Source organism: Centropristis striata, chromosome 16, assembly GCF_030273125.1.
Source record: "Centropristis striata isolate RG_2023a ecotype Rhode Island chromosome 16, C.striata_1.0, whole genome shotgun sequence".
Classification (NCBI taxonomy): domain Eukaryota; kingdom Metazoa; phylum Chordata; class Actinopteri; order Perciformes; family Serranidae; genus Centropristis; species Centropristis striata.
The window spans coordinates 1208468-1227981 of NC_081532.1; the positions used below are offsets into that span (position 1 = coordinate 1208468).

General features: G+C 35.9%; 1 protein-coding gene across 1 annotated transcript; it reads left to right on the plus strand.

Annotated features, from left to right (window-relative positions):
• The first annotated feature begins 16238 nt into the window (after positions 1 to 16238).
• On the plus strand, positions 16239 to 18884 carry LOC131988338 (interferon-inducible GTPase 5-like). The gene is made up of 4 exons (XM_059353457.1): positions 16239 to 16260; positions 17101 to 17149; positions 17514 to 18076; positions 18322 to 18884. Exons 3-4 carry the CDS (start codon positions 17521 to 17523, stop codon positions 18882 to 18884), a joined length of 1119 nt encoding a protein of 372 aa, XP_059209440.1. The 5' UTR covers positions 16239 to 16260; positions 17101 to 17149; positions 17514 to 17520.
• The last annotated feature ends 630 nt before the right edge of the window (positions 18885 to 19514 follow it).

Genomic DNA, 19514 nt, shown 5'->3' on the forward strand with positions numbered 1-19514 from the left:
AAAAACAAAACTTAAAATATTTAGTTTAATTGTCGAACTTGAAATTTTATCGAAGTTTGTTGCCTTGAAATTTTGAGTTCACCCAACTTTTCTTTTTTTGCAGTGCAGACATGCAGCCTGAGCTGTGTCACTGTGAGAGTAATCAGGCCTGCAGTAAAACTGGATGAGGATGTTTTATAACTTCATACGTGATCCTCGTATAGTGAACACACAGGAGGCAAAGACACAACATAAACTTTAGAGGCTTGGATAACCAGGTCGCTGCTGACTGGAAAACTCATATTTTGGTGTTAATTCTAGTTGATAATTGACTTTGCAAAGCCATGACTTTTTTTCCACCAAGTCATTTTGTATTCCAGTGTTGTTAATGCTTCTGAATAAAGTCAATAAACTTTAAATAAAAAATAAAAGCCAGATTATGGGCTGAAATATGTGCTACCAGAAACTGAATTTGAATTATTATTATTATTTATTTATTTTTATTGTTGTTTGCACTTAAAGAACATACAATCATAAAGAAAGAACAGTACAAGAAACAGTTAAACTGAATTTGAATTATTTATATTTGAATTTGAATTGGTTAACTTGAATAATTGCATTAAAAACTGAATTTAAATCACATAATTTAAATTTGTATTGTTCAGAGTTAATTTCTTATTTTAAGTGTTCAACATGTTTATTTCTAGATTTAATAATCTTAATTTAAGAAATCTTCTCAAGTGAAATTATCTGTCCATGCAGCAAGATCATTTCCCCCAGATTTACTGTTTTTATCTGGTTTTTAGACTAAACACCTTTTTTTTGCTGTGTGGGGCTTTTATTTTGAAAAATAGCTTGTCCTGGGTTTTCTGTGCAGCAGGCTTTTATTTGACTAAACTGACCGTGGAGCTGTGAAGATAAAGCTTCTCTCTGAGGTCTGTATTTTGAAGGCCTGGGTCATCATGACCTCTCCCCCTCGTGCCGGCTGGTTGCCATGGTGACGGGCGCACCGTCTCAGTTGATATTCATCAGCTGAGTAATAAGGTCATTTAGTGGAGAGCACATTTATCAAACTACTCTGCTTTTTTCAAAAACTGTGAGTCCTAATAACAAAATAGTAAATGCTTATCAGAAAGATAACGATCTCCTGAACGCCACAACGAAGGTGTCATGTCATGTTAAAGAATGTGAGCAACACTGTAGGTTAGAAAACGTTTTCTTTTTCTGGTTCTTCTAGAAACGTCTGGCCCCAGTTCACATTAGACTCTATGGGACAGTTGGATGTAGGTGCACTGAGTCAAATCTGTAAGTCTGGCCTGGAAATTATTTAGACAGTGAAAGTTATAGGAAGGAGGTAAGGTTGTTTGAATAAAAAAAAAAGAGTGTGACGTCATCCACTCTAGGTCTGAACATTTCATGCAATACACACCCATTATAAACTCTGAAACACAATGAAAAAATCACAAAACTTAAACTGCAATTTAGAAAAAAAACGTGTGAGTGATCAAAATTCCCATTTGGCCCAAAATAGGCCGGAACCCTACCCCGACCCTAAGAGCTAGGGTTAGGGTTTTTAATGCATATATAGGGTAATGTTCTCATACAATGTATATTATATAATATATTTTTTTAACTTTTACCTTTTTAAGAGATCTCCCACACTCGCATTTTTAGCGGCACCAAGCACTGTCTCCCAAGAAAAGTATACGCAAAAAAAGATACATGGATCTTAAGAAAATAGTAGCAAAATAAAAACAAAAAATATATGGATATCCACCTATTCTCTGTGCTCCGAGTAAACTGTTTAATGGCGACTTCCTGTACTCCAAACTTGCTGTTTTGTTCACCTGATCATTTTATTGTTTTTTTTACAAACGTTTTTATTTATTTAATTGTGTTCACCTGGTGCTTCCTTCCCTCCACAGTTTGTCTTGTTTTCACCTTTTGGATTCCTCGCAAGAGTGATTTTTCTTTGTAATTTATTAGTTTAGCTCAGTTCTTAGTTTCGTATCTTTTTGAGTCAGCTGTTTTGTTTTTCCTCCTTTTGGAGTGATTTTGTGTTCTTTATTATTTTTCCCCCTTTAGTCCTGATCCAGTTGTTCATAGTGTTTTAGTAGAATCTTTTATTTTTCCTATCAGATTTTGTTCCTCCCTTTTGGAGCGCTTTTAGTTTGTACTTGATTTTATTTAATAGTTTTCCCCCTCGAGAGTTTAGTTAGTTTTCCCCCTTATCTTAGATTAGGATTTATATATTTAGTTTTTTAGTGTAGATAGATTCAGTGTTTTTCCTCCTTTGGAGCAACTTTTCTTTGTCTAGTTTTTACTCAGAGTCAGGAGTTTCACAGCCTTTTCTTTCACTCTGTGAGGACTTATTTTACCCTGCTGCATTCTGTAAATAAAAGAAACTTTTAAGTTCACCTGCTCTTCATCTTATGTCCCTACAAATATTGTGGGACAGGTGGCTAAATCGTTAATTTTATGTCACCTGGATTATTGTGCACCTGTATGGTCCTCCGCATCTAAAGGTCAACTAAGGAAATTACAAACTGCCCAGAACAGGTTTTACATTGTTCCATAAGAACAAACACTATCAGTATGCACCGTCAACTTTCCTGGTTAATGGTAGAGTACAGGTTGGCGTGCAATACAACAACATTTTTTAGAAACACTGTCTATTCTTTTCAACCTGTTTTCTTATATAACCAAATTGACACAAGGTCAGCTAATGGTGGTCAGATGATGTTACCATGTCCCAAATCAAATGCCTTAAAGAGAACAGTTATTTATCGTGCTATCAGTTATTGGAATAATTGCCCACTGAATATACGTGAACTGAATAGTGAAGTATCTTTTAATTATTACTTGAGAATGCACTATTTACATTTGTGAGTAGTGAATTAACATATTTACTGTATGAAAGTGAGAATTAATGTAATAGAGATGAATGTAATAACTTATTCGGAATGATTTCTGATGACGTATATAATAATGTCTACAATGTTTAATTGTTGACAAAATGACAAAAAAAGACACAAAATGACCAAAAAAGGCACAAATTGACCACACAATTATAAAAAAAGACACAAAATGACCAAAAAAGACACAAAATGACCAAAAAAAAGACACAAAATGACCAAAAATAGACACAAAATTACCAAAAAAGGCACAAATTGACCACAAAATGATAATAAAGACACAAAATGACCAAAAAAGGCAGCTTAAAGAGAACAGTTATTGATCGTGCTATCAGTTATTGGAATAATTGCCCACTGAATATACGTGAACTGAATAGTAAAGTATCTTTTAATTATTACTTGAGAATGCACTATTTAAATTTGTGAGTAGTGAATTAACATATTTACTGTATGAAAGTGAGAATTGATGTAATAGATATGAATGTAATAACTTATTCGGAATGATTTCTGATGACGTATATAATAATGTCTACAATGTTTAATTGTTAAGTGATTTTTGTTTTGTCTTGTGGACCCCAGGAAGACTAGCTCCTCCCACTTTTGGTGACAGCTAATGGGGATCTTTTTAACAATAAACAACAAACAATAATCTGAGTCCTGACTTGATCCCGGCCTGGCAGTCGTGTTATTTGTGAGGAGTTAAAGTCAGTGGAACATCACAACAATCATCTATAATACACACTTATTTATAGACATCATGTTCCATCATCATCACATCAAGGCTAAAGATGAGAAAATAGACACTAAACCGTACGCTGGTGACTTCTGAGAGCAATTTTCTGTCTCTGACCGTGCATGAAAGCAGAATAGGGCCTTTACGGTTCATCCATAGCATGAATAACTTGTATAGATCTTCAGAATATAATACAGAGGAGAAGAATAAAAACTGTTTATAACATTGTGGCAGTTTTGTTCTGTTATTGATTTATGGATTCCTGCACTTCAGCTCCATGTTTTTATGACTTTTCTCCTACGCAGCAGAATTGGGAGCGTTAATTCAACTCACAGAGTGTTAAATTTAACACTTTTTCTGAGTTTATATAGTTCTCACAGATTCTTAGTTAAAATTACACTTTGAAAAGTGTTAATATTTTAACTCTTTAATAGTGTTAAATATTTGACACCCTTGTTGTTGTTTTATGACACCACATAAGTGCACTTTTAACTCCAAATCGTGTTATTTCTTTTCACTGTGAGTGTTCATTTTTAACATTCATTGTGTTACTTTGACACATTTAAGTGTATTTTTAACCCTAAAATCATGTTATTTCCTGTCACTAATGTGATAATTAACATTCATTGTTTTGTTTTACGATACATTAAAGTGCATTCTGTCTTTAGACGAACATTCAAGTCACAAAATCTGAAAATCAACTCCAGCTGAAGTGAATCTAACTCAGGTGTTAACATGTAACTCGCTTTTTGATCATTACAATGTGAAAACAACTCCAAAATCATCAAATTATTAACACTGAAAAAACAACACTACAGATTTTTCTGTGTAGGTATGAACCTGGTCTCACAGGAATCCGTGAAATAGCCACGGATTCGCTTAGCTCAAAATCCGTGGAATAGCCACGGAATCACTCAGATTTCGCTACAATGCAAGTTAATATTTGTTCCTATTGGTTTGTTCCAAGTCACGTGACTTTCAAGGTCCTGGCGGTCAGAACAAAAAACATGGCCGACAGTTCTCTCATTTTTAGTGAAAAAAATCAATATTTTGACTTGTTAATTTTGACATTTGTCATTAACTTGCATTGTAGCGAAATCTGTGTCAGTTTCACGGAAATTTGAGTGATTCCGTGGCTATTCCACGGATTTTGAGTTAAGCAAATCCGTGGCTATTCCACGGATTCCTGTGAGACCAGGTTGCACTTTTTGATCACTACAATGTGAAAACAACTCCAAAATCATCAAATTACTAACACTGAAAAAACAACACTACAGGTTTTTCTGTGTAGGTATGAACCTGGTCTCACAGGAATCCGTGAAATAGCCACGGATTCGCTTAGCTCAAAATCCGTGGAATAGCCACGGAATCACTCAAATTTCCGTGAAACTGACACAGATTTCGCTACAATGCAAGTTAATATTTGTTCCTATTGGTTTGTTCCCAGTCACGTGACTTTTAAGGTCCCGGCGGTCAGAACAAAAAACATGGCGGACAGTTCTCTCATTTTTAGTGAAAAAAATCAATATTTTGACTTGTTAACTTGACTTGTTAATTTTGACATTTGTCATTAACTTGCATTGTAGCGAAATCCGTGTCAGTTTCACGGAAATTTGAGTGATTCCGTGGCTATTCCACGGATTCCTGTGAGACCAGGTTGCACTTTTTGATCACTACAATGTGAAAACAACTCCAAAATCATCAAATTACTAACACTGAAAAAACAACACTACAGGTTTTTCTGTGTAGGTATGAACCTGGTCTCACAGGAATCCGTGAAATAGCCACGGATTCGCTTAGCTCAAAATCCGTGGAATAGCCACGGAATCACTCAGATTTCCGCGAAACCGACACGGATTTCGCTACAATGCAAGTTAATATTTTTTCCTATTGGTTTGTTCCAAGTCACGTGACTTTCAAGGTCCTGGCAGTCAGAACAAAAAACATAGCGGACACAAAAATCAATATTTTGACTTGTTAATTTTGACTGTCATTAACTTCCATTGTAGCGGAATCCGTGTCAGTTTCACGGAAATTTGAGTGATTCCGTGGCTATTCCACGGATTTTGAGCTAAGCAAATCCGTGGCTATTCCACGGATTCCTGTGAGACCAGGTTGCACTTTTTGATCACTACAATGTGAAAACAACTCCAAAATCATCAAATTATTAACACTGAAAAAACAACACTACAGGTTTTTCTGTGTAGGTATGAACCTGGTCTCACAGGAATCTGTGAAATAGCCACGGATTCGCTTAGCTCAAAATCCGTGGAATAGCCACGGAATCACTCAAATTTCTGTGAAACTGACACGGATTTCGCTACAATGCAAGTTAATATTTGTTCCTATTGGTTTGTTCCAAGTCACGTGACTTTCAAGGTCCCGGCGGTCAGAACAAAAAACATGGCGGACAGTTCTCTCATTTTTAGTGAAAAAAATCAATATTTTGACTTGTTAACTTGACTTGTTAATTTTGACATTTGTCATTAACTTGCATTGTAGCGAAATCCGTGTCACTTTCATGGAAATTTGAGTGATTCTGTGGCTATTCCACGGATTCCTGTGAGACCAGGTTGCACTTTTTGATCACTACAATGTGAAAACAACTCCAAAATCATCAAATTACTAACGCTGAAAAAAACAACACTACAGGTTTTGCTGTGTCGGTATATATTTGACCAAACTCCAACTGTCTTTTTCAGCTTTTTCTTCCACTTTTCTTTAAAGCCAGCCTTTGAGACTTGGAATAAATTTGTCCCCATTCAGCGGTGACACCAGCAGAGACTGGAGAAACTTTCCTCTAACTGTTCAAAGACGGAGTCATCTCGTCTGTGGAGCTTCTGTATTAAACCCACACACACACACACACACACACACACACAGCAGAATTTAGCACATTTTCATCAGGAATAAATTAGATATGTTATTCACACAGTGCACCCTGACATGCTCCTCTGTGCTAATCTGATTTTGAAGCTATCTTTGGTTCAATAATGACTCAACAGTATAAGCATGAGACCGATTCAGTAGAAATGAGACGTTACTGAGACTTCAAATAAAAGCTTAAGAAACTAATCAGCTCATGCTGGCATGTTGGAAGGCCTTTTATCGTCTCATTACTCATCTTGTGTGTGTTGAATGAACTCTGTGGTGAAACATGAACTGCAGCATCAGGAATCTTTCAGGTGTGTCACTCCAACAAGAGCAGCCGACCAAGTAGTCATTTTGTGTATTTTTTTGGTTATTTTGTGTCTTTTAAAAAAAATAATTTTGTGTCTTTTTTAATAATTTCGTGTTTTTTTCTAGTAATTGTGACTTTTTTTTAAATTTTGTGTCTTTTTTTCGTAATTTTGTGTCTTTTTTAGTAATTTTGTGTCTTTTTTTGTAATTTTGTGTCTTTTTTTAGTAATTTTGTGTCTTTTTTAGTAATTGTATGTCTTTTTTTGTAATTTTGTGTCTTTTTTTTTAGTAATTTTGTGTCTTTTTTAATAATTTTGTGTCTTTTTTAGTAATTGTGTGTCTTTTTTAATAATTTAGTCTTTTTTTTAGTAATTATGTGTCTTTTTTGGTCATTGTGTGTCTTTTTTGGTCATTTTGTGTCTTTTTTGAATAATTTTGTGTCTTTTTTAGGAATTTTGTGTATTTTTTTGGCAATTTTGTGTCTTTTAAAAAAATAATTTTGTGTCTTTTTTATAATTTAGTGTCTTTTTTTTAGTAATTTTGTGTTTTTTTGGTCATTTTGTGTCTTTTTTAATAATTTTGTGTCTTTTTTGTAATTCTGTTTCTTTTTTGAGTAATTTGGGTTTTTTTCTGTCATTTTGTGAGTTTTTGGGGTCATTTTGAAACTTCAAATAAAAGCTTAAGAAACTAATCAGCTCATGCTGGCATGTTGGAAGGCCTTTTATCGTCTCATTACTCATCTTGTGTGTGTTGAATGAACTCTGTGGTGAAACTGCAGCATCAGGAATCTTTCAGGTGTGTCACTCCAACAAGAGCAGCCGACCAAGTAGTCATTTTGGGTATTTTTTTGGTAATTTTGTGTCATTTAAAAAAAATAATTTTGTGCCTTTTTTAATAATTTAGTGTTTTTTTCTAGTAATTGTGACTTTTTTTTAAAATGTTGTGTCTTTTTTTTAGTAATTTTGTGTCTTTTTTAGTAATTTTGTGTCTTTTTTTAGTAATTTTGTGTCTTTTTTAGTAATTGTGTCTTTTTTAGTAATTTTGTGGGGTTTTTGGTCATTTTGTATCTTTTTTAATAATTTTGTGTCTTTTTTAGTAATTGTGTGTATTTTTTAATAATTTAGTGTCTTTTTTTAGTAATTATGTGTCTTTTTTGGTCATTGTGTGTCTTTTTTGAATACTTTTGTGTCTATTTTAGGAATTTTGTGTATTTTTTTGGCAATTTTGTGTCTTTAAAAAAAATAATTTAGTGTCTTTTTTAATAATTTAGTGTCTTTTTTAGTCATTTTGTGGGTTTTATTGGTCATTTTGTGTCTTTTTTAATAATTTTGTGTATTTTTTTGGCAATTTTGTGTCTTTTAAAAAAAATAATTGTGTGTCTTTTTTTTGTAATTTTGTGTCTTTTTTAGTAATTGTGTCTTTTTTAGTAATTGTATGTCTTTTTTTATTTTGTGTCTTTTTTTTAGTAATTTTGCGTCTTTTTTAGTAATTTTGTGGGGGTTTTTGGTCATTTTGTATCTTTTTTAATAATTTTGTGTTTTTCTTAGTAATTGTGTGTATTTTTTAATAATTTAGTGTCTTTTTTTAGTAATTCTGTGTCTTTTTTGGTCATTGTGTGTCTTTTTTGGTCATTTTGTGTCTTTTTTAATAATTTAGTGTCTTTTTTCGTAATTTTGTGTTTTTTTGTCATTTTGTGTCTTTTTTAATAATTTTGCGTATTTTTTTGGCAATTTTGTGTCTTTTAAAAAAAATAATTTTGTGTTTTTTTTTTATAATTTAGTGTCTTTTTTAGTAACCCAGCGGCCCCCAGGTAATTTGAGTTTGACACTCCTGGTATAAAATGTTGAGTGTTTAAAAGTAGTGATTACCCAAAGGAATATTTTTTTAATTCAATTTACTGTCCTGCCATGATAGCACCCACTACATTAGTGTTTGACTCTGCACATTAGTCATGATGTCGTGATTTGAATCACAGAATAACAAACATGGAGCTGCTACTGTGAGTTTTGACAGTCTGGTAATTCGTCAGACCTTTTAAATAATTACAGCCTGAACAAGCTCATATACTGTACTAAATGTTGTAAAGGATCAGTTGTCTTACATTGCTGACAGCATATAATAAGTGCTATAAGACAGTGATTCCTGACCGGAGGGGCGCGAAGCCCTCTTGATTTTAAGGGGCGTAATAAATCTAATGCATTAGATATAGATGAGTCAGCATTCAATTCATTATTATGACAAAAACAACTAAATAAGGGCTACATTAACTCTATGGAGTCTTGGGCTATTTTGTCCATTTTTGAATCCTTTTCCTGTCTTATCGTGTCTTTGTAAGTCCATTTGTGTCTCATTTGGTCATTTTGTGTCTTCTGTGGGTTTTTTTGGTCTTTCTATCTTCTCATTTTGTGTCTTTTTTGGTCATTTTGTGTCTTTTTTGTCATTTTGTGTCTTTTTTTTGTCATTTTGTGTCTTTTTTGGTAATTTTGTGTCTTCTGTGGGTATTTTTTGGTCTTTCTGTCTTCTCATTTTGTGTCTTTTTTGGTCATTTTGTGTCTTTTTTTGGTCATTTTGTGTCTTTTTTGTCATTTTGTGTCTTTTTTTGGTCATTTTGTGTCTTTTTTGGTCATTTTGTGTCTTCTGTTGGGTTTTTTTGGTCTTTCTGTCTTCTCATTTTGTGTCTTTTTTGGTCATTTTGTGTCTTTTTTTGGTCATTTTGTGTCTTTTTTTGGTCATTTTGTGTCTTTTTTGGTCATTTTGTGTCTTCTGTGGGGTTTTTTGGTCTTTCTGTCTTCTCATTTTGTGTCTTTTTTGTCATTTTGTGTCTTTTTTGGTCATTTTGTGTCTTTTTTTGGTCATTTTGTGTCTTATTTGGTCATTTTGTGTCTTTTTGTCATTTTGTGTCTTTTTTTTGTCTTTTTGTGTCTTTTTTAGTCCTTTAGTCCAACATAAAATGTGATTTTGAATCTTTTTTTAACTTTCAAAACACTATCATGCTCAATAAAGAATTTCCTCATGGAGTTTACAGCCAGAACTTTAGAGGTAAATGTACAGTAGGGCTCCACGCTGCTTTGTTTTCTAGTCTGATGGAGGCAACAAGTCTGGTTATTTGGAGCTTTTGGACACTCCACAGGGTTAAAATCTCGTCCATTTCCAGACGACATGTTCTGGGTCCCACACAGATGAACAGCTCACAGCAGCCAGTGGAAGGAGGAAGAGGAGGATGTCTATAATTGTCGGAGCCCATAACAGGAGCAGTTTGACACAATCATGGTCTCTTCAGTCTGTCTCAGATTGTGTAATTAGAGAGCGATCTACCGCAGGCAGCATCATCCACAAATCTCATTTTTGGAGCCGTCACAGTGATTTCTCCATCTGTTTACTGGAGACATGACGTCCCTCCTTAACGCAGGTAGACAGGCGTCAGATTGGCCTCCCGCCTCATCCTCAGCAGCCTCTTTTAGAGCAGGCATGTGTGTTTATAGTACATGTACATCGAGGAGGCAGAAGACAAACATAGACAGCATGGCGTGTCTCGCCAGCTTCACCTAACACAAGAAATCCTGCGTGCAACACATGCTTTAATCAGAAGGATAAGCAACGATTCGCACCAGGAGGAGCCACTCAAAATGAGAAATACCATATGACACAATCACAAAGCCCACACATGTGCAACTAATCACTTTTAGACACGCGAGGTGCTCGGAGGACACGTGGAGACGGTTTCTGTTGAAGGGTGTCCTTCAAGCATTCGTCCCAGTTTCAGAATGAGCAAATAGTCGGAGCTCTGAAGCTGTCATGTTCTGGTAGATTATTAAAAAATCCTTCACCACACATGTTCTATTATTCTAAAATGAGATTAGGAGAAAAGAGGGAAAAGGAGGATCTCAGAATATAGATTATCAACTTAGAATGAAGGCAGAGCTAACTGGGACAATTTACTGTCAGAAGGGTTTAAAAGACTCACAGATTAATAGTCGATTAATAGATCCAAACAAGGTTTTTATTTTAACTCTATGGAGTCTTGGGCTATTTTGTCCATTTTTGAATCCTTTTCGTGTCTTTTTTTAGTCATTTTGTGTCTTTTTTGGTCATTTTGTGTCTTTTTTGGTCATTTTGTGTCTGTTGTTGTGTCTTTTTTAGTTATTTTTAGTCTTTTTTTTGTCATTTTGTGTCTTCTGTGTTTTGTTTTTTTTTTGGTAATTCCCAAACGGGAAACATATCGGCCGGCCGATATATCTTTTTTTACTTTTTCACTATCTCTAATTTCAACATGGTTCATATATAATGTAGTTGGTTATTGATGGTGTCAGACAGGCTCAGTTTTAGGAGGACTCCTCCAGCCACTAACCCCTTAAAACCAGGAATTATTATTCATAATAGTTATCATTATAATAATATAGTTCTCCAGGTTACTATAGCATCACTGTGAACATACATCTATTATTATTCAGCCTACTGATAATGTACCTAGTCTTATTGTATATAGTGATCTAATTATCAGTTTATTAACAACTACAAATATCACAATAAGTAGGATTGAATTTCTCATTAATTGAACCAGTCTGCAGTTTTTATTGCCATGCCATCTGTCAATGTTTGTATTTATTTTATTTTATTTCCTTTATATTATTTCATTATTCATTGGATTTGTTTAATATTTCTTTCATGTAATTATTTTGTTTATTTTATTGAGTTTAAAGATTGCAATGCCCTCAACAGGGATTTCTTAGAGGTGAATTGTGCCCTCTGCTGGTTAAAGTTTGTATTGTACCTTCATTATTCCACAGACAGTCAGAAGTGATTTTCACCTTTAATGCTTCAGAGAGAGATTACTGGGTGAATTCTGCCCCCTTGTGGTTTAGTTTGTATTCACAGAGTCCTTGAGGTTTTAGTGGTTGATTGTGTGTTGTTCATTTATGCTAAAATGTTGGTTTTAAATAATTTCTTCAAGGTGAAAGCAGATTTTTTTTGTTGCATTTTTCCCAGCCTAGTTCAGACACATTTACCACATTTCATTAATGAATGTAATTTATTTATGAATGTCAAGTCAAGTTAAATGTATTTATATAGCACATTTCATACGGCAGGCATAAACTCAATGGCCCTCATTTATCAAGCGAGCGTAGAAACGAGCGCAGATCTGAGTGTATATTTGGTCTTATGACAGGGTCCACGTGTGATTTATCCAACGATCGTATCTCACCAATCACAGCGTAAAAATGATCAGCTGTTGATAAATGTGGCGGCTCCAAACAAGCGTCATTTAAATACCACGCCCTAATATATATAATATATATAATATATACCCGATTCAGAAGACTCGCCTTCAGAGTTTACGACACCGAAGGACGCAATACGGCCAAAAGGAGGATTTTTTCACCTTCTAAAGTCGCTTTATTAGCAAAGTGCACCGTTACAATTAACAATAGGGGCAATATAGACATATTAAAGAAATACGCAGCGACGGAGGTTTATGAAATAAAAGTAGCCTACTTATAGTTATAAACTCAAACAAGTTCACTGAATATTTTACATTTGGAGCATGGACTTAAAAGTTTTCAGCTTTTTGGTTGAAGGAGGTAAACAATGTTTTAAGTAAGTTTTAATTCTAAGAGAAGAGGAATTTCTCAGTCAGAAAGTGAAACGCTGACGCCCAACAGCTGCAACACAACAAACTGGTTTAGTTTGGCAGCATAAAAAGTGAAAAGGGAGGAAATCAGTGGTGCTGTCAGCAGAGTAGCCGACTATTAAACTCCCGGCGAGGTTTGAGTAATTACATCGTGATATATAAAGCCTAATAATCTATATAATATCCGAATATTGCTATTATTATGATGGAGAGATATTATTGACCTCTTTACATTTACTAATAATGATGTCCTAGTCAGAGGAGGGTGTGACGGCGCTGATTGGAAATGTTTCTATTCGGGCAGCACCGCTGGTGAAGGAGACGCTGACGCTCCGGTGTCGGAGCTGGATAATAATAATAATAATAATAATAATAATAACAATAATAATAACAATAATAATAACAACAGTAAACAGCAGAAGACAATAACATTTAATATCCTCGGCTGGTATTCTGTTTAAAGAATTTCACGATCGCAGGGTGTATTTATTTTTGTTTTATCAGCTCCAGGCATCGATACTGTAGTCTCAGATCAATTCTCCGACTCAGACGTGTCGACTTCACGCTGACTCAGATTTGCGTACACGAGCTGAGAGCAGACTGAGATCTGATCGTACCGTCCGCTCACGTCCAAATTGATAAATGCCGAGGCTTGCGTAGAAATCATCTTACGCCCACTTTACGCACACTTTCTGACGTACGCTCGTTTGATAAATGAGGGCCAATGTGCTTAAAGTAAAAATCATACATCATAAGGGTGGCAAAAAAAAGCAGTTGGCAGCAACTAATTAAAAGAAAAGTTACGTCCGATTTGACATTTACGAGCGCGAATTTCCAATGTCCGACTGCGATGAATGCAGCACGAGTTAACGTCAGAGCGGCCGGCTAGAGACTGATTTGTTTTGAAAACTGAGTGGCGCGAAGCGAGGCAGCCAGGAGTCGCGAGGAGAGAAGAGACGGCGGGAAAGAGGTAAAAACTGATTAATTATCTATCAAGAAATTACCAGTTAACATGTGTCTGTAGTACTCATTGCTGGAATTTGACTTGTAGTGGGGCAGATAACCAGAGCGATTGTGCATTTTATGATAAAAACATCAAATTTGGTAAAAATTATGGAAAAAAATTAGATGTGGAGGCACGACAAATTTTCAATATAGCGGCCATTTTTCGGGATGGCTGCCAGTGACGACGGTTTTTAGATTAAATTTCACATTGACAATAGATAATAGGTGATAGAAACATAAATGTTGGTACAGTTATAACTAAAGACAAGGGGAACATGTGGAGGGATCAAGACTTTTCAATCGGCTTTGGTGTCCATCTTGAAAAATGGCTGCCAGTGACAACTGTTTTTAGATGAAATTCCACATTAACAATAGATAATATGTGATAGGAGGATTAAATTTGGTACAGTTACAGTTAACATGTGAAGGGATCAAGACTTTACAATATGACAAAAATTTGATGTGGAGGCATGATACATTTTCAATATGGCAGCCATTTTTCAAGATGGTCACCAGTGACAACTGTTTATAGATGGATAATATATAATAGATTTCACATTAACAATGGATAATATGTAACATAAGCATCAAATTTGGTACCGTTATGGCCAAATACACACACAAAAAATACAGATATGGACCCTCATAAATGATCAATATGTTGGTCATTTTCCAAATTGGCTGCCAGTGACAACTGCTTTTAGATCAGTTTTCATATTTTCTTGAAAAATGGCCATCATATTGAAAAATCTTGATCCCTCTACATGTTCCCCATTTCTCTGGCTATAATTGTACCAAATTTCATGTTAATGTGAAATTTAATCACAAAACAGGCGGTCACTGTCATATTGAAAATTTGTCATGCCTACACATCTAATTTTGTTCTATATATTTTTGGCTACAAGTGTACCAAACTTGACGCTTTTATTATAAAATGCACAATCCTCAGGGCCGGCTTTAGGCGTAGGCGACATAGGCCGTCGCCTAGAGCGCCATCTTCTGAAGGGGCGCCGCCAGTCACCCTCGAGGGAGAAAAAAAAAACAATAATAATTTTGGATGCCCATTGTCGCCCTCGCTTCGTGTTCTGTCTTGAAAATAATAAATATTAACAAAATAAAGAAACAGATAAACAATGACATTTTGTCGCTTGTGGTGCTGAGTCACGTGACGTGTGGTCATTGCCTTGCCCCCCTTTAGACGGTCAGATCGCCCCCCCTTTAGATGGTCAGATCGGCCCCCCCCCTTAGATGGTCAGATCACTGTCTCAGAGGTCAGGTCCAGTGACAGATGTGACGTTATGTTTTGATAAATCTTCAAGATGAAATGGCCGTCAAAGCTCTCCGGTGCTCAGTATCGAAAGAGAAGAAAAGAGGAGGAGGAGAAGAAGTCCCAATCTTTTTTTAAATGCCTTTTTGTGTAAAGATTTGTATTAGCTTGCTAGCTAGGTTGAAATAAAGCAACGCTAGCTTAACACAATTAAGCACATTTTTTGCACGGTTTGCACTTTCATTGTCAATCTTGTCTCTAACTTTGTTAGCGTTTCCAGCTGTGCTTCTTTGCAAATTTACTTGCAAGTTAATAATTATATATATTATTAATTATATATATAGCCTGGTTGGCACCATGGGCAAACAACAACAGGAGTTCCACCTACTGTGAAACAGCAAGCGGAGCTGTTCAACACGGATGGATCTCGCCTCGGGCACCAAATGGGCTAGAGCCGGCCCTGACAATCCTTATATATATTTATATCTAAGCTGCCCCACTATTGTATTATATCCTACATGTAACAATAATTACAACTTTTGGTCATCATGTTCAGTGGTTGCACACCAGGGGGCATCACAGCTCACAAACAGTACATGTATAAGTGTTTATCAGTGACGTTATAACACACCAGTGTATCTCATGTTAGTTAATCCAAGTAGTTGGAGAAGTTATGCTCATAACTATTAATAAATGTTTGACTTTATTGACTGCAAGTAACAGTAAACTGTATTACATTTCATCATAGAAGTATTAAACAAGCAACAGAAAAAGACACAGAAACTCAGTGTCTCTGAGTTTAACAGCCCGGCCCATCTGGAACATCCTATCCAGAAAAGCCTGTGGGTTGAGATAAGTTGTTGACTCTGATTCGGGAGTTCTCCTGAAATCCCAAAGTATCATGTGAGGACAAATCCTGGAAGTTAAAGAGCATGAGCTAGACCTCACATGAGTGAAATTCACCAAAAGTTTTTGAGTATAAAGAACAAAGAATAGAAAGGACTCTGTATTCTGACCAAAGTATTGTTTGTACCTTGTCAATTGAATATGTATTGGATATCTTAGCATTAAATCCCGCACAAGGCTGTGTTTCGAGAACTCATCGTGCCGTCCATTGTTTTCTCAAGATTTTCTTCAATATTGTGCTACAGTAGCAGCACCTACCCATTAACTTCATTAAGGGACAGATATTCACATTATATCACTGAAATGTCCTGTGGCTGATAACAGCTCTTCACCAGCTATCGACCTGTTAAAGACGAGTACTGGTTAAATAAATGAGTGCCAGCACGTCACAGGATTGGCACTCATTTACAGAGCTCTGAAACAAACACCCTCCCTCTCTGCATTTCTTATAAACCATGTGCTTTCACTGACAATGTGGATATGTGAGCGATGCTGATTGGTCTCCATCATCACAGCAGGACATTTTCATTGGTCACTTTATTGAGCGTCTAAGGGGCTGAACTCTGTACAACTATAAAAGTACAACAGCCCAGAAACAGAAGGTAACTTTTCCTCTTGAGCAGCAACGTTTCAAGTTCTTCATACGGTAAGACTTATTTGTTAACTTTTAAAAAAATATTTACTTACTTATGGTTATAAGACATAATTAAAGTTGCAAAATGCATAGTATTGTGCATTACATTTTCCTGTTCATGACTTCTAAAGTTACATCTGATTAAATTTCGGTCTAAACTTTTCTGTTTCCATCACTGCAGATTCGTCCAATGTAACACACTTTACACAGTTTTACATCATTATATATTGAGGTTACAATTGGTATATAAGGGATTTAAATGACCTTTTTTATCTTTGCTTATTGCTATCAGAAATGAATTAATGCTGACCAGAGCTGACAGGCTATTTCCTCTGATCTAGAGATAATGCAGAGCACAGACAGTGAGGAGTTAAACATGGACTGTATATTGAAAAAGTCTAACAGGCACAAACACGTCTCCCTTTGTTAAAGGTCATCTCCCTTACAGGAACCAGTGAAGCCTCCATATGAGGAAATAAATAAAACATCTTGAAAGCTAATAAATACTCCACAAGAACAGAGAAATGTGTTCTCTCTCTGAGGGCTGCAAGAACAGAATGATGTTATTCAGAATTTTTTTCTTGTGTGGTGTCCGATAACTATTGTGTGATTGGTCAGAAATTTGAATTTGAATGTGACGTGTGCTGCAGTGGGAGGGCCCTATGACTTCCCAGGAGTTCTTCATCTGAGTTTCTTTTAAAGTATGAAATGTCCTGGCCAGAACTAACTGAACACCTTCAGCAGCAAGAACAAATTTCTCCCCCTGCCTGTCACAGCAGGATGTTAAAACCATCACTGTCCAAAAAAAGGTGAAGAATCTACAAATCATCTGTAAATTGATCTGTATCTCAGGAATTAATAGGTCTCTGCTCCGGTCTGATCAGGAAGGAAGACGCCTTCAGTGAGTATCTGCTATTATTCAGTCAGTGTTTTATGGATGTGTAACTAACTTTCCATTATTTTACATTTAACACAGTATCATGTAACAAGCTTGAAAAATGGACATTTCAGCTAAAAGAGAAAAAATGTTTATGAATTATTTTTTGCATGTTTTAGTGTTTTTGCTGCCAATTAAAGATTTCTTGCAAACTGTAGACAACACTTTAGCTTAAAGCGCAGACAGGTTATTTTTTTTGGAAAATGTGTATTTGAATGCAGTTTACAAACCCTGCTCCCTTTGCTATTTTCATTATTATTTGTGTAAGCTAATCCTGCAATTCCCCTAAACCAAAATAGTGAAATTATTTCTCTCTTTATTTCTCAAGGAGAGCTATGGATAATCCATTTGAAGATGAAAAAATCCAAAAAATTAAAGAAATTATGACAGCTGAAGGATCTGCCGCAGCGGCTGCAAAGATCCAGGAGTGTTTGGATGAGCAGAATAATATTCCGCTAAATATTGGCATCACAGGAGAGTCTGGTTCTGGTAAATCCACCTTTGTTAATGCCTTTAGAGGCGTAGACAACAGGGATGAAGGAGCTGCTCCAACTGGTTGTGTAGAAACCACCATGGAGCCTACACCATACCCCCATCCTAACTTCCCCAACGTCACACTGTGGGATCTTCCAGGTATTGGCAGCCCCAACTTTCTAGCTGACGAATACCTGCAGCATGTTGGATTTAAAAGGTTCGACTTCTTCATCATCGTCTCATGTGATCGCTTCAAAGAAAATGATGTGAAGCTCGCTCTGGAGATTCAGAAGATGAAGAAAAAGTTCTACTTTGTTCGCTCGAAGATTGACGATAACTTACGTAATGAAGAAAGAAGTCAGAGGGAGTTCAACACAGAGAAAACTCTTCAAGAGATCAGGGAAAACTGCATTCAAGGTAAGTTTAAGTTTACAGGGAGAAATCACAAATGCCTGAAACATTAAGACACATACAAAACATACTGCTTCATTTAAAAGGGCCAAGAGCCAGAAGTTTACACATGGGCAGCCCAGGTTGAGATGAAGGGAAGGAGAGGGTTGCAGGGAAATGTATCTTGACATAAGAAAGCTAAAGAGTTGTTTTCTCATTTCATTTTCATTTCATCATCTGATATAAACTCCTCTGTTCTCTTTGTCCCTCAGGTTTTGTAAAAAAAGGTGTTGAGTCTCCACAACTTCCTGCACACAAGAAGTATGTTCTGCTGTTGGCCATTCCCAACATCAGCCTGGAGGTCATCAGGAAGAAGAAAGAGGCTTTACAAACTAAAATAAAGTTCTACGCCTCTGCATCTGCACTTGCAGCAGCTGTACCCATCCCTGGGCTCTCTTGTGCTGCTGATTTGATAATGCTGGCTGCTGTCATTAAAGGGTACCAAGTTTCTTTTGGTCTTAATACTGAGTCACTGCAGAATCTTGCTTATCGTACAAAAGTGCCATTGGAGGATCTCAGAGCAGTGATGACGTCACCACTGAGTGCAAAAAAACAAAACATAGATTTGATCGTTAAGGTGTGTTTTTCTGTGATTGATCTTGCTATAATGATAGCAAAGGAAAGGTTCAGATTTGTTCCATTCATTGGAATCCCAATAGCATCGACCCTCTCTTCTGCCTTCACCTACAGAGCTCTCAGTTCTTCCCTTGACATGCTTGCTGAGGATGCACAGAAGGTGTTTGAAAAGGCTCTGGGTTTGAACACAGCAGTGTGATGTAATTTGTTAAATGAAAAATGAAAAACTGTTGGGGAGCATGTAAATGAGCTTCTGGATGATTTCTGACTACATTGTAATATTACTGTAGTTAACGTTACTGCATTCACATCAAAGTTTTATAATCTAGTTACAAATTTCACCAAACACTTGAGCAATGTATAGTTATCTGAATTAAATAAAGGCTTTTGGGTGATCAAATAAAAAGTTCAATGAAATGAGCTGAAGTTTGTGATTTTGTCATTACATGTAATCTTATTGTCCTCAGTGAGTTCTTCATGTCTCATCACTGTCCCTTCACTTCCATCTAGTGGACATATGCTGTCATTACATTGTTATAATGAGAGCCTCATGAACAAGAAGAACAGTAGACAAAGTGCTCAGGCAGGTCCCTGAAGAGTAGTGAACCAGAAGGTGGTCTTTAGTGAGGAGAAGTAGAAATCAAAAGAAAAGAAAACACACAGGCAGCTCCTCTGGTAACAAAAGTCAGTTCAGTCCTATCCATTGATGAAGAAAGAAAGAATCCCAACAGATATTTAATAAATATTCAATTGTACTTTGTACAGTCAGTCTAGATGTGCTATCACTGTAGTACGGTATAGTGCCACAAGGGGGTGGTGCCTACTTCCT